General features: G+C 40.2%; 2 protein-coding genes across 2 annotated transcripts in view; both read left to right on the top strand.

The window, feature by feature from the left end:
* Positions 1–12338, top strand: part of LOC121978436 (CDPK-related kinase 3-like) — a 41533-nt gene extending 29195 nt beyond the window's left edge. The window contains exon 8 of the mRNA XM_042530783.1: positions 12258–12338. Coding sequence (XP_042386717.1) covers positions 12258–12338 — 81 coding nt within the window. The remainder of the gene's footprint in view (positions 1–12257) is intronic.
* LOC121978435 (40S ribosomal protein S5-like) lies at positions 12116–13783 on the top strand. Its single transcript, XM_042530782.1, has 4 exons — positions 12116–12200; positions 12271–12458; positions 13102–13373; positions 13666–13783. Exons 2-4 carry the CDS (start codon positions 12399–12401, stop codon positions 13781–13783), a joined length of 450 nt encoding a protein of 149 aa, XP_042386716.1. The 5' UTR covers positions 12116–12200; positions 12271–12398.
* The last annotated feature ends 3544 nt before the right edge of the window (positions 13784–17327 follow it).

The raw sequence follows: 17327 nt of genomic DNA, 5'->3' as shown, positions 1-17327 counted from the left end.
TCTAGGTTCTGAACTTGGAAGTTTTTCTAGAGAAACTTCCGCGAACTATCGAACATCTCTATGAATTTAAGTTACTGAAATTGTGAATTTCAGTTACTGAAATATCTAAGTATCAGACACTGATCAGTCTACGGACCGATCAGGTCAGCCTGGCACGCCACTGATCATTTTCTGATCGGTCTACAGACCGATCAGAGAGTTCCCTGATCGGTCCGGAGACCGATCAGATCAATCCGGCACAAGGCCACTGATCATTCTCTGATCGGTCTACCGACCGATCAGGAAGTTCCCTGATCGGTTGGTAGACCGATCAGCGAGTACTGATCGTCTCCTGATCGGTCGACAGACCAATCAGGATGTTCCTGGATCGGTCCAGGGACCGATCAGGAGGCTCCTGATACCTCCTGATCGGACAACCGTCCGATCATTTATTCACTGTACACCCATCTGTAACCCTTAAAACTTCCCGATCCTTTCTTTTTCTCTTCACGCGAAACCCTAGCCGACTCTTCCCTACACCTCACCACTTCTCCTTGTAGGACCGTTAGATTCGATAGAGGGGGAGTGAATATCGATTCGAAAAAGACGAGTAAAAATACGCAGCGGAAAAGTAAATGAACACAGTTGTTTTTTACTTCGTTCGGAGCCTGTGACGACTCCTACTCGAAGGCCCGTGGTCCTTGACCACTTTCGTTGGGCAATCACTAGCAATTCGAATATAATTACAAAATGAGTACAGGAAATGCTAATGAAACAAAGTAATATCAACAAAGAAATTAATTAAAAACCTAAGGAGCACTTTGTCGGAGCTTTGTCAGCGTCGCAGGAACGTAGAGCAGCAGGACCAGCAGTAGAAGAGTTCTCAGATTGATGATTGATTCTGAAGCTCCTGCCTGGGGCTTCTTTTATATGTTGCTCCGGGCGTCTGGATTCCTTCCGGGCGCCTGGAATGTGACGTAGCTGCTCAAACCGTGATGCTCCACGTGGCGACGACTCGGCTGGATATAATTTGCCTTCCGGGCGCCCGGACCTCCGAGCGCCCGGATCCCCTCCGGGCGCCCCGACCACCTTGTTCCAGAAAACTCCCTTTTCCTGCAAAACAAAGTTAGTCCGAGGCAATATATAACCTGCAACATAGATTGTTAGCACATTTTATAATAGTATGAATTAGCACAAATAGTATGACTTAGATTCCGTCTTTCCGAGACCGGAATCTAGTCACGATCTCGACTTAGACATCCGAAATGGATCTAAGCTGGATCGATGCCTAATGTTTCCTTCCCGGGAACGCGTCCTCGCAGTCACTCCCCTCCAGTGACTTACCTCACTTACCTGCCAGACGTTCGGTCAGCCCGTCGACCCGTCTGGACTTCTCGCCAAGCGTTCGGTCAGCCCGTCGACCCGCTTGGACTTCTCGCCAGCTATCCGGTTAGCCCGTCAACCTAGCTGGACTTCTCGCCAAGCGTCCGGTCAGCCCGTCGACCCGCTTGGACTTCTCGCCAGCTATCCGGTCTGCCCGTCGACCTAGCTGGACTTCGTGCCAGACATCCGGTCAGCCCGTCGACCTGTCTGGACTTCTCCTGCACACTCGATCAAAGTGTCAGACAACAACAAAACTAACTTAACCTATTTGTCATTCATCAAAACCTGGGTTAAACGGTTAGTGCTACCCGCACCAACAATCTCCCCCTTTTTGATGGAATGACAACCTGGTTAAGTTAGTGAAAGAACGCAAAAAAAACAGGTACATCGGTTTTAAAGTTAGTTTTAGTGTTTTCAATTTGGTCTAACTTAACCACCTAACCCTCCCTCTTTGGCATTCATCAAAAAACAAGGGTAAACAATCATAGTGTAGAGTTACTGTAAAAAAAATAATCACAGCTAATCTTGAAAAAATCTGAGTTTGGTACAATTTTTAAATCCAAGGAAAAAAATCAAGTTGACTTGGGGGAGACAAGTTGAATTTTGAAAAGTATACATTTAAGGTTTTTAATTTTTCAAACATGAAAAATTTTAAAATCAGGTTTTCCAAATTTTCTTTTCAAGTTTAAGTAACATTTACTTTTCAAAAAGGTAAATTTTCAACTTCAATTTTTTAAAACAAAGCAAAAGTTAAACAAGTAAGATTAAATTTGCCAAAAAAAAAAATTTTTTTAAGGCTAATTTGATAAAAGCTAAATTTGGAAAGTTTAATTTTCAATAGTCAACTTTTTAAATCAGGTTTGAAAATTAGGTGGGATTAAAGTTTCAAGTTTTTCAAACACTAAGTTAAATTTAACTTTTTGTAAACTAATGTTCAAACATAAGTTAGTTTTAAAAGCACACAAAATTTTAATTAATTTCTCCCCCTAAACTTGATACTTAAATTAAAACAGCTGTCTAACCAATTAGGTACTAACTAACTATCAGAAGATAGTAGCTTTCACTTGGTTAGTCAGATTAAGTTGATTATATGCAGTCAGTGTTTGACTTGACTGATGAACTTGATCTGATTAATATCTGAGTTGTATTTAACGTCCAGACTTATGCTGATGCACTGAAATAAGCATCTTAAGTTCAGACAATTGGCCTATGCATCTCACCCCTTTCTATGTTTGTCAAACACAAGCAAGGTAAACCTAAGGTGTTGGTGAGATGCTCAAAAACTAGTCCTATGGGTACATGCTTTCTAAGGATTCAAAACTAGTCTAAGGCCAAAACTGTTTTTGAAAATATAAAAATGGAAAGTTTTGAAAACAAACAAGTTTAACTTATAATTTGATAAAACCATTTTTGAAAGTATTTTTGAAAGATCCTAGTCTATCAAGATAGAACATAATCAATGTAAGTATGAAATATCACTAGATAGATCCAAAATATTTTACAGGTAGTGTAGCTACAGAAGTGAGTCATAACTAGATCTACTGAGATGATGAAGGGGGTGGTCCAGATCCCAAGGATCGGAGAAGCACCATCAGCTCAGTGTGTCGTGTATCCCCGGCAGCTCGTAACTCGGCAACCTCTCGCCGAATGTCCCGATGAAAATCAGAGTTCTCCTGCTGGAGACTCGCCATAGCTCTCTCTAGTCCGGTCATACGGTCGGCTAGAGTGCGGGGAGCGTGACGTGGTGCTCGAGCTCGGGGTGGTGGTGGAGCCGGTGCGGCTTCCTCTGGAAATAGTGCGAGCATGAACTCGTCCACCTGTGCGTCTGGATCGGGCTGGTGCTGTGCCCCCCTCCGCCAAGACATAGTCCCATCATTTCTATCTATCTGGACACCAGCTAGGGAGAAGTTCCGAGCTGCTATAACATCGAACTCGGTCATATGGGCAATGTCTCCTCTAGTGACATCAATGTGCAACGAGGACATATAGGCTGTCAGAATGTGACCAAATGGCATATGGACTCGTCTATCTTTCACGAATCCAGCTGAGTAGATAATGGTGGAGAAGATATGTAGGCTGATGTCAATATCTAACCTATGACTCAGGGCATAGAGTAAGAACGAATGGAATGGGCGCATCACAGCGATGTCCCGAGTAGTCAGTGGTAAAATGCAAAGGACTAAAACCCTATAAAGAGCGTAGTCCTGGACCCGAAGTTCTACTGACCTAAACTGTGTCACAGTGGGATCTCGCTCTCCCCCAAAAAAATACGAATAAATCGTATCGAGAGTAATATGTGAGTAGGGATCTCCGAATGGTAGATCTCTGGGAGGATAGCACAAAAAGGAACAAGTAGATGGAAGCAACCTTAAAAACTCTCGAATAGTCGTAGGGGAAAATGTGATATCAGTGCCCGCTGCCCTAGTGGTATAGGTGAAATCGTCTACTTTCACTAGGTTATTGCAAAATTCGGCACACAGACTTATGTTTATTGAACTGGTACATTCGACAAGGTTCTTTAAGTTATAGTGGTCTATAACTTCTAAAACGGAGGGCTATGACTCTAGAAAGAACGATCTATCTATGCAGCTAGTCCTAATGGCCTTATAAATGGTTGACTCAAACTTAATCCTTAGTTCTTCTGTGGAAAACCTAGGGTCAATGCTAGCATTAGAGGGTCCAGCACCAGTATTTGTTCGTTTCCTACTGTATATATATAAGAAATATTCTAAGAAAAACTTGAGAAGTCAAATTCTAAAAACTTTCAAAGAGGGGAAGAGGTTTTACTGAGGAGCCATCGACAAATATAGATCTGACGACCTCGGTTGAATCGCAGCAGCGTTCACCGCAAGAAAATTTTGATTTAAAGTACTTTCGCACTGAGGTTCGGAGTGAACCTTGGCAAAAGTGAGAGTTGGTGAGGCAAAGGTTGGGGGCGCCTGTTGCCCCTTATTTATAGGGGACTCCGGGAGACCGGGGTTGATTTAGGGCGGGGCGCCCGGATCCCCTTCCGGGCGCCCTTGAGGGGAATACCAGGGGCGTCCGCCCCTGGTTTTTGACCTTTTTTTTTTTGAGATTAGGTTTGAAGTTAAGTTTTAAAATTTTGAAATAGTTTTTAAGTTTAAAATTTTGAAATTAAAATTTATAAATTAACTTTTAAAATTTTGAAATTAATTTTTTAAGTTTAAAATTAAAATTTTGAAATTAATTTTTTAAGTTTAAAATTAAAATTTTGAAATTAATTTTTAAGTTTAAAATTAAAATTTTGAAATTAACTTTTAAGTTTAAAATTAAAGTTTTGAAATTTATTTTTTTTAAGTTTAAAATTAAAATTTTGAAATTAATTTTTTAAGTTTAAAATTAAAATTTTGAAATTAATTTTTCAAGTTTAAAATTAAAATTTTGAAATTAATTTTTAAGTTTAAAATTAAAGTTTTGAAATTAATTTTTTTTAAGTTTAAAATTAAAATTTTGAAATTAATTTTTTAAGTTTAAAATTAAAATTTTGAAATTAATTTTTCAAGTTTAAAATTAAAATTTTGAAATTAATTTTTAAGTTTAAAATTAAAATTTTGAAATTAATTTTTTAAGTTTAAAATTAAAATTTTGAAATTAATTTTTTAAGTTTAAAATTAAAATTTTTAAATTAATTTTTTAAGTTTAAAATTAAAATTTTGAAATTAATTTTTTAAGTTTAAAATTAAAATTTGAAATTAATTTTTTAAGTTTAAAATTAAAATATTGAAATTAATTTTTTAAGTTTAAAATTAAAATTTTGAAATTAATTTTTAAGTTTAAAATTAAAATTTTGAAATTAATTTTTTTAGTTTAAAATTAAAATTTTGAAATTAATTTTTTTAAGTTTAAAATTAAAATTTTGAAATTAATTTTTTAAGTTTGAAATTAAAATTTTGAAATTAATTTTTTAAGTTTAAAATTAAAATTTTGAAATTAATTTTTTAAGTTTAAAATTGAAGCCTTATTCATCTCACCCGATCTATATTGTCAATCAGGGAATCCTATGATTTTGTGAGATGAAATTGGATTTTTAATTATGGAGTTTTGGTTTAACTTGTGTTAGATTCAGATTTAGCTTTGGTTTCCACAAATAGGCATTCTTCGGATAAACTTCTAAGCTTGGTGAGTCACATGGACATCATTAGAAGTAACCAACCTTTCGAGGTTTTCCGAATAGTCCTATCCACAGAACTTAGTACTAAATCTTGGTCTAACTGATTAGGATCCATTTAAGGGTAGCTTCGGTCAGTTCCACTTGGTCAAATGCACCAGATCGAAATCATATCTTTCTAGACATGTGATGCCCAAGTTTCCCTAACGTACTATCATCCAAAAACTTCACCAGTACCATGATTCAAGTTAAACTTGGTCTCTTTTTAACTAATCCTAATTACCCTGCCGGGTTGGTAAATTTTGGGTTACCCTGTCGGGTAAGTTAGTTTTGGAGGTGCCAGCATTCTGAAGCCTCCCCCTGAATTATTGGCAATTCATTTAAATTTTGGTTTTAGGTTTGTGTCAATTCCTTTTATAGTTATGGTTAACTTGATGATAATTTTGTTGATTTTTAAGGTGTTCAAATTTTGAACTTGATTTAGGTTTGTATTTTGGATTTTGGTTTGGTTTATTCGATTTTATATAATGTATTTTTTCTTTAGGTATATAATATTGATTAAGTCCTATTTGCGTGGTTAAGCACGCTTTCGGAACCCAAGCTAGATTGGTTGATTTGTATTGGGTTATTAATGATTTGAAGGTTTTATTTGAATTTGACTTATATCCTAGTCCGGTTTTATTATAGCATGCTTTTTGATTATTTAGGATTAAGTCTAGATTTTTTGATCTTGTTGTGAATTTTTCTAACATTTCTTTTAAATTTTTTATCTCATTTTTCAATGACAAATTTTCCTCCTCAAGTGTTAGATCTTGAGTTGGATTTGAATTTTTTATCTGTTCCTTGAGGTCTTGATTTTCCTCGAGAAGTGATTTGTTTTCATTTTCTATTTTAATTAATTTACTATTTAAACAGGAAATAATTCTAAAAAAAAATTTGTTTAAATTAAAATATACCTCATTCGGGCCTTCGGAAACGAGTACGGACTCGTGGCTTGTTTCGGGTTCAGACCCGTCTTCATCTTCCGACTCGTTTTCTGTTTCGGCTTCGCGGGCCATCAGTGCGAGGTGGCTCTGATGTTTCTGCTCTTCTTCCTCCGATTCGTCCGAGGAGTCGTCCCACGTTGCTTTGAGGGCCTTCTTTTTGGTTGGCTTCGGTTTGTCGAACTTCAGTTTTGGGCATTCGTTCTTGTAGTGTCCCTTTTTGTTGCAGCCGTAGCAAGTCACGTTCTTTTGTTCTGATGGAGAACTGATCTTTTGAAGGTCCTTTTTGCTGAAGCTCCTTTTTCTCCTGGTGAACATTTTTCTTACCAAGTTCACCAGGTGTTCTTCGTCTTCAGAATCTTGGTCGGAATCTTCTTCAAATTCAGGCTTGCTTTTCTTTTCTTAGGTGGAACCTGCAAATAAAGCTATACCTTTCTCGGCTCCAGCATTAGTTTGTTCATGTAATTCTAATTCACAGAATAGCTCATCTAACTTTAGCTTAGAAAGATTTTTAGAAATTTTGTAGGCATCCACTATTGATGCCCACAAACTATTACGTGGAAAAGCATTTAATGCGTACCTTATTAAGTCTCTATTTTCCATCTGGTGGCCTATCGCATGAAGCCCGTTAAGGATGTCCTTGATTCTTGCGTGGAGCTGATTCGCCGTTTCACCTTCCTGCATTTTTATATTAAAAATTTTATTTAAAAGCAGGTCTCGTTTTGTTACCTTGGCGTCGCTCGTTCCTTCGTGCAGTTCTATCAATTTGTCCCATAGCTCTTTAGCGTTTTTGTGTGGACCGACTCTGTTTAGTTCTTCTCTTGTCAATCCGCACTGTAGAGTGTTGATCGCTTTATTTTCTGTTGATGCCTTTTTCTTCAAGTCTGATGTCCAGTCTTCAGGATCCAGTAGATTCCCGGAGTTGTCCACTGGAATTTTGTTGGGTCTCGTAATGCTCATCCACTGGTCGAAGTCTGTTTTGAGGTAGACCTCCATCCGCTTTTTCCAGTACGGAAAATCGTCCCCATTGAAGAGTGGAGGTCGTACTATGCTGAATCCTTCTGTCTGAGACATTTTAGTCCTGCGCACAGACGAAAGAAAAGAAACAAAAAAAATCCCAAGACTTGGTCTTGGATTAGTAGTGCAGGAAGAGAGAGATAAGTAGTAGAAAAAAAATCTAGATTCGTGTTGCACCAATTTAGATTAATAAAAATATTAAAGTAATGATGCACCAGTTTTAGAATTAAGCGTCGAACTGAAAACAAAAAAGAAAAAAAAGTTTCACCCCCAGTCTGATTGGTGGTTGCACCAAATCAGAGCGGTACCTGCTCTGATACCACTTGTAGGACCGTTAGATTCGATAGAGGGGGTGGGTGAATATCGATTCGAAAAAGATGAGTAAAAATACGCAGCGGAAAAGTAAATGAACACAGTTGTTTTTTACTTCGTTCGGAGCTTGTGACGACTCCTACTCGAAGGCCCGTGGTCCTTGACCACTTTCGTTGGGCAATCACTAGCAATTCGAATATAATTACAAAATGAGTACAGGAAATACTAATGAAACAAAGTAATATCGACAAAGAAATTAATTAAAAACCTAAGGAGCACTTTGTCGGAGCTTTGTCAACGTCGCAGGAACGTAGAGCAGCAGGACCAGCAGTAGAAGAGTTCTCAGATTGATGATTGATTCTGAAGCTCCTGCCTGGGGCTTCTTTTATATGTTGCTCCGGGCGCCTGGATTCCTTCCGGGCGCCTGGATTCCTTCCGGGCGCCTGGAATGTGACGTAGCTGCTCAAACCGTGATGCTCCACGTGGCGACGACTCGGCTGGATATAATTTGCCTTCCGGGCGCCCGGATCCCTTCTGGGCGCCCGGACCTCCGAGCGCCCGAATCCCCTCCTGGCGCCCGGGCCACCTTGTTCCAGAAAACTCCCTTTTCCTGCAAAACAAAATTAGTCCGAGGCAATATATAACCTGCAACATAGATTGTTAGCACATTTTATAATAGTATGAATTAGCACAAATAGTATGACTTAGATTCCGTCTTTCCGAGACCGGAATCTAGTCACGATCTAGACTTAGAAATCCGAAATGGATCTAAGCCGGATCGACGCCTAATGTTTCCTTCCCGGGAACGCGTCCTCGCAGTCACTCCCCTCCAGTGACTTACCTCACTTACCTGCCAGACGTCCGGTCAGCCCGTCGACCCGTCTGGACTTCTCGCCAAGCGTCCGGTCAGCCCGTCGACCCGCTTGGACTTCTCGCCAGCTATCCGGTCAGCCCGTCGACCTAGCTGGACTTCTCGCCAAGCGTCCGGTCAGCCCGTCGACCCGCTTGGACTTCTCGCCAGCTATCCGGTCAGCCCGTCGACCTAGCTGGACTTCGTGCCAGACATCCGGTCAGCCCGTCGACCTGTCTGGACTTCTCCTGCACACTCGATTAAAGTGTCAGACAACAACAAAACTAACTTAACCTATTTGTCATTCATCAAAACCTGGGTTAAACCGTTAGTGCTACCCGCACCAACACTCCTCTCTTTGCACGCCGGAACCCTAGCCGAAGTTCTAGCCCTCTAAAGCTCTAGCCAAAAGTTCAATGGCACCAAGGTAACTCCCTATTTCTCTAGAACTTTGGCATTTCGATTTCATTTCTCACATATCTGTGGTTTTTGTTTCTGGCAGCTCCGGTGCTCATTTACTTCCCATTGTATCCCATTGTTAACTCTTAGAAAGAAACCAGTGGGTGAGGGTACCTCTAAGTCACCTGCTAAGTCGAAGTCTAAGGCTCCTTCCCGACCTCAACCGTCTGTCTCCGGGAGATTCCTGAACCAAAATTTTGAGGAAGCCTTTAGACAAAGAACCTTCAAATTACTCCCGTGTAGGTCTGTAGATCGTAGATTCATGGACGAATTTTGTCCAACTGTGTCTGAAACCATTTCCTACTACAAACTTGACTCACTTGTCTACTTAGAACGGGATATCAACTATGAATTGGTCTCTGAGTTTTATAACAACCTTCATCAGATTCCTAATGATGTAGGTTATAAAACAAGAGTTGCTAAGCGGACTCTTGATTTCAGTTTCTCATCCTTCTTTGAATATCTCGATTGTCGGAGGTGTTCCGGTAATGTATTTTCGATATTTCCTGATCTACCAGACCCCCTACCCTCACCTTTTGATGTCACACCTGACTCAGTCTATGAGTATTTCTTCAGACAACCTAGACCGGGTGGCCTTGATGAGCTGGATGTTTACTTTCCTACTTTTGCAGCCTTGAGATTATCTCCTCAAGACTACATTCCTTTTAAAATTGTCACAAACTGCCTTCTGCCTATCACATCTAAACCATTGTCTGAGATCCGATCATATCATTTCCTGATGCTTTATGGATTGCGTCGGCATCTCGACTTTGACATCGTATCTAGCATCTACTCTTCGATCATCTCCTATAGTGAGCCAAGCGGCTACACTGTTTATATGCCTTATGGGCATATAATTACAGATTGGCTCGAGACCCTTCAGATTGATGTCTCTAAGGGTAGAATAATAAAGATGGTCAGACAGGATTGCAGACTTGGGAAGCGGGCATTTTCCAAGTCTGGAATCATAGGACAAAATGGGGACGTCCGGTGGAAGGATGGGAGAGCCCTAGGTGAGTTACCACGGGGACCTCCACAACAGGTTGCTCCTGTTGCTGCTCCTCCTGCTGCTGACGATGGAGAGGTCGATCCTGATCTGCGCTGGCAGATCGCCGAGCTGGAGAGTCGCTTTGATCGACACGATGAGCTGCTGTCTGCGACCAGCGCTACGATGATTTACGCAGTCAGCAGCTGGCGACACATCAGACGATTATGGATTGGATGGCCAGATACCCACCTCCGTAGGATTTCCCGGGCTATCCATCCTCGAGCAGTGGCATGCCACCTCAGGGACCCATTCCTCCAGTTGATGATGCTGATGCTGATGCTCCTCATGATGAGGAGGCTGAGTGATATACATTGTTCTATGATGTCATTTTGACTGTCTATGTTTTTGGATGTTGCTTGTTGGATATTTTATGTCTGACCTGGATGCTTGTTCATTTCATCTATGTATGCTGTTTATTTTCTTTCTTTATGTTTCGCTCCTTATTGGTTTTTAATATGCTACTCATATGCCTTGTCTTGTATGTCTCTTATTCATTTATCACTGTCTTATAATACACTTAGAGGGTGTTCTAGGTGAATTAAGAAAAAGACAGTATGAGTTAAGGGGGAGTCTTTTAAAGTTTTTATTACCTAATTCGCACCTTTTCGGTGTTTGACAAAGGGGGAGAGAATAACTAAGTTTAGAGATAAATGAAAGTTTGGCTTTAGGGGGAGGACCTTGATTTCCCTATCCTTAGAGATAAATGAAACTTTGGTTTTAGGGGGAGGATCTTGATTCCCCTAAAATTAGGGAAATATGAACATTTCTGATCTAAACTTAAATCGTGTTGTCAAACAACAAAAAGGGGGAGATTGTTGATACAGTCTGACCTGGCTGTTGTTTTGATGTTGACACTGATTTAAGTTTGTATCAGATATTAATTAAACTCAGACTGATTGTTGATCAAGGTTGATCATGAGGAGAGGAAAAGTCCAAGTACGGATACTTGGCACGCGAAGTCGGAGAGGGCTCGGCAGCTCGTTCTCCGGAGTAGGTCAGAGAGGGCTCGGTAGCTCGTTCTCTGGACCGGACGAAGTCGGAGAGGGCTCGGCAGCTCGTTCTCCGGACTAGGTCAGAGAGGGCTCGGTAGCTCGTTCTCTGGACCGGACGAAGTCGGAGAGGGCTCGGCAGCTCGTTCTCCGGACTAGGCACTACAAGAAAATTGGGATTCTACAACACTTAAACGACAACACTTTTTATAAAAAAACGTTGTCTATTTTTTTTTAACAACGCTTTTAGTGAAAAGCGTTGTCTATTTCATTATTTTCTTATTAATAGACAACGCTTTTCTAAAAACCGTTATCTATTAGTGATTTTTACGGGTCAAAGACAACGCTTCATAAAAAGCGTTGTCTATTAGCCTTTTTTTTAGTGTCTACGACAACGCTTTTTAAAAAGTATTGTCTATTGTTAAATTCTCATCTAAATCTGATTAATACAAACCGTTGGATCTAAGTAAGGAGTAGAAAACCCGAACTTCTCCCAACTCCTATCTTCCGATCGTTTTTGATCCCGAACCCTTCTCCCAACTCCTCATCTCACGCGGCCTTTTCCATCAACTCCTCTCCGGCAAACCCCTCTCTGGCAAACCCCTCTCTGCGAACCACTCCTCCAAACTCCTCTCCGTCAAGACTGCGGGATTAATCTCTTCGCCTCTGTCAACTCATTCACGCTTCCTTCACACTGCCCAATCTCTTTGATTCGTGGGATTAATCTCTTACCCGTCCGATATCGAGCAGTTCTTCCTTTTGCTTCAACGGGCGAAGGCGAAAAGGTTTCCTTTTGAACTCTCCGGCGGAACGCGAGCATCCCGCGAGAACGTTGCTTCAATTCGTGGGTATCCAGTCCGATCTCCGGCTTCCGGCCTTCGTTCATGCAAGGTACTCGATATCTGAAGCCCTCTGGATCGCTTCGTGGTTCTGCTAGAGAGATCTCTAAGTTTTTTTGTCCTCGATTTGTTTTAGAATTTAGATCTCGCTTCTGGATCCCTTCTGAACCTGTTCGGATCGATCCTTTTCTGGAGATTTGCCTTCCGTTCTGGTTTGCTTCTGTTTTTTTTCTGGATCCCTTCTATTTTTTTTCCTGTTGCTGTTTCAGCCTCGTGCAGTAGCTTTTGGCTCCGGTTACAACCATAGTGGCGTTTACGTTTGCCCGTTGGAGTTGGGTTTGATGTGGTGATTTTTCTTTCCGCCGTTGGTGGACTAGCCCGCGCATCTCTACAATCCTTACTCTGCGTCGATGGCGATCCAGCAACAGGAGGTTAAGCTCTTTAATCGCTGGTCGTTCGACGAAGTCGAGGTTAGAACTCTCACTCCGTGGTGTTTCCGCAGCCTGTTGCTCTTAGCACCTGCGTTGACCATGTGAATCTCATGATGTTATTTAGCACGTATGATATGCTTTAAGGTTGATTTTCGATATTTTTAGGCCTTATCTGCCATTTTTTTAAAATATAATCTTTGCATGATGTGTTAGTAATACTTGGAATTTTAGATAACCAGTTCATGCTTTGAGAGAGCTAGGATTTTTCAGTATGCACAAATGAAAAATACGGCCTTTATTATCTATCAGTTCACAGATTTTTGTGGAGTACTTATTGATTTACCGGCAATAGCTTGTACAAGCGTTGATTACCCAACTTTTCCTATGCTTTATTTTACCAGTAACAGATTGCACAAACAGAGATAAGATTATAGTAGCCGACCAAACATGGCTCCATGATCGAGCAAACAGTGAACTTTGATTTATCATCATACTGTATCTGAATTGCAATATGCCTATAAAGAGCAAATACTGGATAAATTATGTTTGTTTAAATTTATTTGCACACTTTTTAGTTGAATTATAGTATGCAACACATCTTTCAATCCACATAGTCATAAAATGGAGATGTTCTCCTATTATTTACTCCAGCAAGATTAGATTAATCTTCTGCTAACTCCAGGTCAGTGACATGTCTCTTGCTGATTACATCGCTGTGACTCCTCCAAAACATGCTACATACCTTCCTCATACTGCTGGAAGATATTCTGCTAAGAGGTTCCGCAAGGTTCAGTGCCCAATTATTAAAAGACTTACCAATTCTTTGATGATGCATGGCCGGAACAATGGAAAGAAGCTTATGGCTGTCTGCATAATTAAACATGCTATGGAAATTATTCATTTGCTTACTGATGCAAATCCAATCCAAATTGTGGTTGATGCGATCATTAACAGGTAATTGAATTTTAAACTTGAATCTCATTGCAAGGATGGGTAATGAGGCATACTACATTTCACTTCTCAACCTTGTTTCAGAAAAACTTTTAAGACTAACCCAAGGCAACTATCTAATAAATAAAGATGGAAACATTGTGTACTAGTTATGCATATCAAAATGATTTTGTTTTTGCTTTGATTTCAGGATTGCATGTTAATCTCACTTGAGTGTGATTGAAACTTGTATATTATTTTTATTAGCATAAACATTATATTATGTTAATCTCACTTGAGTGTCGCCGGTGCGCAGAGGGAGCACGCCGTGCTCATGCAAGCCCAGAGGAAGTTTCAGATCGCCCACTACGGGAGGACTCCGGCCAAGATCTAGGAGTTGGCGGGTTCTATTGAGTGTCCCAGCATTGCCATGAGCGCCTCCCAAGAAGAGAAGAAGTGCAGCTTCATAACACTGAGTTCAGGTACCAAAAGAGGGCTTTTACAAATTACAATAAACTCAAAGAAAAATTAGGGAAAATTACTAATTGTTCCATCCTCTTACTAATGTATACACAGATCCTATGTATGTTGCTTATCATGATGAGGAATGGGGAGTTCCAGTTCATGATGACAGATGATTACTTCCATAAATTTCTTCATCTTATCTACACAAATTTCAACTAAATTTACATGTTGACAAGATTCAGATGGATAAACTTACAGGGTGTTGTTTGAGTTGCTTGTTCTAACAGGAGCTCAAGTGGGGATGGACTGGACTACTATACTGAAGAAGAGGAATGAATTCAGGTTAGAACTAATGCTAGAAACAGTTTTTATTCAGAGGAAAGTACTTGTTTCGAACAATTTAGAATCTTGAAAGAAATGTTGTGTGGCAGGGTGGCATTTGCTGAATTTGATGCAGAGTCTGTCTCCAAGTTCACAGAGAAGCAGATGGTTCCCATCAGTGTGGAACTGAAGCTGGATTTAGGAAGAGTTAGAGGAATATCACTATCTACTTTGAAACAGAATTAGTGTTAATTTTGATATTTACTAGCTTCTTATGTAATTAAATACTAATATTACTTCAATGTCAGAATTCTATTATTTTGGTATGAGTTTGAAATCATTAGCTGAGTTGATTATATGTAAAATTCGAATCTAGACATGGTAAAAGAAAAATAATAGTTTCGTAAATATAAAAATAATGATTTTAAAATAATTTTTTTAAATTTTTTTCTTTAAAACGACAACGCTTTTAAAGCGTTGCAAAAAGTGTTGTCTTTGTAAAAAAACAACAACGCTTTTAAAGCGTTGTAATAGCGTCGTCTTCGCTAAAAACGACAACGCTTTAAAAGCGTTGTCTTTGCTACAAATGACAACGCTTTAAAAGTGTTGTCGTTGAGCAGACTTTTAACAACAGTGCCTTTAACAACGCTTTTTCAGACACAAAGACAATGCTTTAAAAGCGTTGTCTATTAGCTTTTTTCTTGTAGTGAGGTCAGAGAGGGCTCGGTAGCTCGTTCTCTGGACCAAGAAGACGTTAGAGTTTAGGGCTGGGAAGTTCTAAAACTAACTCAGGGACTTTGGATCGGTCAACAGACCGATCCAGTGATACTCTGTGTGACTGGATCGGTCGACAGACCGATCCAGTGATACTTGAAGTCTCTGATCGGTCTATGGACCGATCAGAAACCACACAGAGAGTTTCTGTGGGTTATCTGATCGGTCTGTGGACCGATCAGTTACCACACAGAAGCTTCTGTGGGCTATCTGATCGGTCTACTGACCGATCAGCAACAATTGACGGAGCTCAGAATCGAGGGGGGGATCGGTCTGTGCACCGATCCACCCATAGTCTGATCGGTCCACAGACCGATCAGACTCCTTCCAGACCGATCAGGAGAAATCCTTATCGGTCCAGAGATCTATGGATCAGTCTGTTGACCGATCCACAACATGTCGTTTGTGTCTGCTGCTTCTCTGACTTTGCTAATTCACTTCTGATTCACTTCTGATTCACTTGATCGAATTATCTGCTGTGAGATCTTTAAGTTACAGGTTGCAGGTATCATGCCATTGGTTAATTTCAAATGAAGCCCCATCAGAAGAATAAGAACAAGTGACCTTTATGTTGTATTTCACTGCAAGTGATGCAATTCGAGCTTCAACGTTCACTGACCGCGATTAGTTGGACTCTTGCTCATTGGTTCGAGCTCAGAGACACCAGAGAAGACCATGGATGGTATTGGTGTGAGTTCAAAGAACCAGGTGAGGAGCAAGAGTGATTGGCGACGCCTGGTTTGGTTGCAGTGATCCGATACAGGTGACAGCGATTCTCTACGGTAAGCAAGCAGAATAAGAAGAAGGAAGAAGAGAGGTTTGCTAAGGTTCTGGAAAAACTCTCTCTGTCGATCAAGCAAGAGGCTGTGTGTGTTGTTGAGCTCTTGGCTGATTCCTTCGGTCTTTGTTTTTCTGCTTCGTGGTTGTAAGTTAAACTGTTCAATCCTTTAGCCACACTCTGTAAGTAATTGTGCTTCACTTTCAAATCTACTTTTGTGATCTTTGTGGAGAGGTTACTCCACCAAGAAGGAGAGATTCTTAGCCGGAATTTGTCTGGGATGTGATCTACCGAAAGATCAAGGGATCGTCCACCTTACGGACACGCAGAGGAGTAGGGGCAAGTTATCCCCGAACCTCATACATCATTTTGTTAGTGTTGGTTGGTTTTCTTTCCTTGCATCAGTTTTTGTTCTTGTTTATATCCGCTGTGCTAACAAAGTTTTGTGAGGAAATTGTTGACTTTTAGTGGAGGCTATTCACACCCCCCTCTCTAGCCATCCCAAGATCCTAACAAGCTAGACCTGGTGGCGGTGGCCAAAGATGGCAGCAGCTAGGGTTGGCGACACACGGAGGACAACAATAGATAAAAGCCATAATAGTCGAAAATTAGTTTTTCATTTATTGCTTTTATATTGTGCTGTGTGTGCATGTTAGTATACAAGTCCAGTAGGCTAGCATAGTTAAAATTCCTCATTTATAAATATCTAAGTGGGAGAGGAATTTTAAATAAATTCCACGGTCTCCATTACTGGTTTGTAAGTGATGCAAACAAGCTTGCGCGTTGGCTCTGAGTGCCTTCCTCCATATCGGATGAGCTTGTTAGTGGATCACTAGAACAAACTTCCATTCTGGATGACTATAGGAAGTTAATTAAGAGTGTGTGATCTTCCCCATCGGAAAGGGCACAATCTTATTAATGGACTTAGTGTTAAGTAATGGTATACACTTAGGCACGTCTAATAGTATCATCCCCATCGGAGTCACTGCTATTATTCGTGTGACCAAAGGATACCAACTATTAATTTTATTTGTCAAAAAGTTAGGTTGACAAGATAGTAAAATTAATGGGTTAAACCCTCCTTTTACAAATGTTGAATTTGTATACGTCCACACTATCGTGGCATACAATATTCGCGGTGTTTTGAGGTGTTGGTTAATTTAAAATAGTATTGTTTGAGGAATCAATATTATTCTAAATTTAGAGTTCTGACCAAAAGTTATTTGTGATTCTTAGGATGACTTTCAACCCACTGTCCATCATACTACAACAGAATAGACTTACTGGTCCTAACTACATAGATTGGAAAAGAAACCTAGACATTGTTCTTACTGCTGAAAGCTATAAGTTTGTACTGACTGAGCCTTGTCCTGATGCACTCACTGGTGAATCTACCCAAGAGGAGATTGAATATCATAGGAAATGGGTAAAAGCAGTTGAGATGGCGCGGTGTTACATTTTGGCTTCAATGTCAAATGTATTGCAACATCAGCATCAAGATTTACCAACAGCCTATGATATTATGAACAATCTCAAGGAACTCTTTGGTCATCAGGATCGGGCTTCTAGGCAAGAAGCCATGAGAAAGATAATGACAGCTACCATATAAGAGGGTACTCCTGTGAGGGATCATATCCTAA

This window comes from Zingiber officinale, chromosome 4B, assembly GCF_018446385.1.
Source record: "Zingiber officinale cultivar Zhangliang chromosome 4B, Zo_v1.1, whole genome shotgun sequence".
In the NCBI taxonomy this organism is placed as follows: domain Eukaryota; kingdom Viridiplantae; phylum Streptophyta; class Magnoliopsida; order Zingiberales; family Zingiberaceae; genus Zingiber; species Zingiber officinale.
Note: the sequence above shows the minus strand (reverse complement) of the source record. Positions and strands in the feature narration are given on the sequence as shown.

Coding starts and splice junctions, on each gene's coding strand:
- LOC121978435 (XM_042530782.1), top strand. CDS start 12,399: ATGGCGATCCAGCAACAGGAGGTTAAGCTCTTTAATCGCTGGTCGTTC. Junction 12,459..13,101: donor GGTCGTTCGACGAAGTCGAG/GTTAGAACTCTC, acceptor TGCTAACTCCAG/GTCAGTGACATGTCTCTTGC. Junction 13,374..13,665: donor GTTGATGCGATCATTAACAG/GTAATTGAATTT, acceptor GCCGGTGCGCAG/AGGGAGCACGCCGTGCTCAT.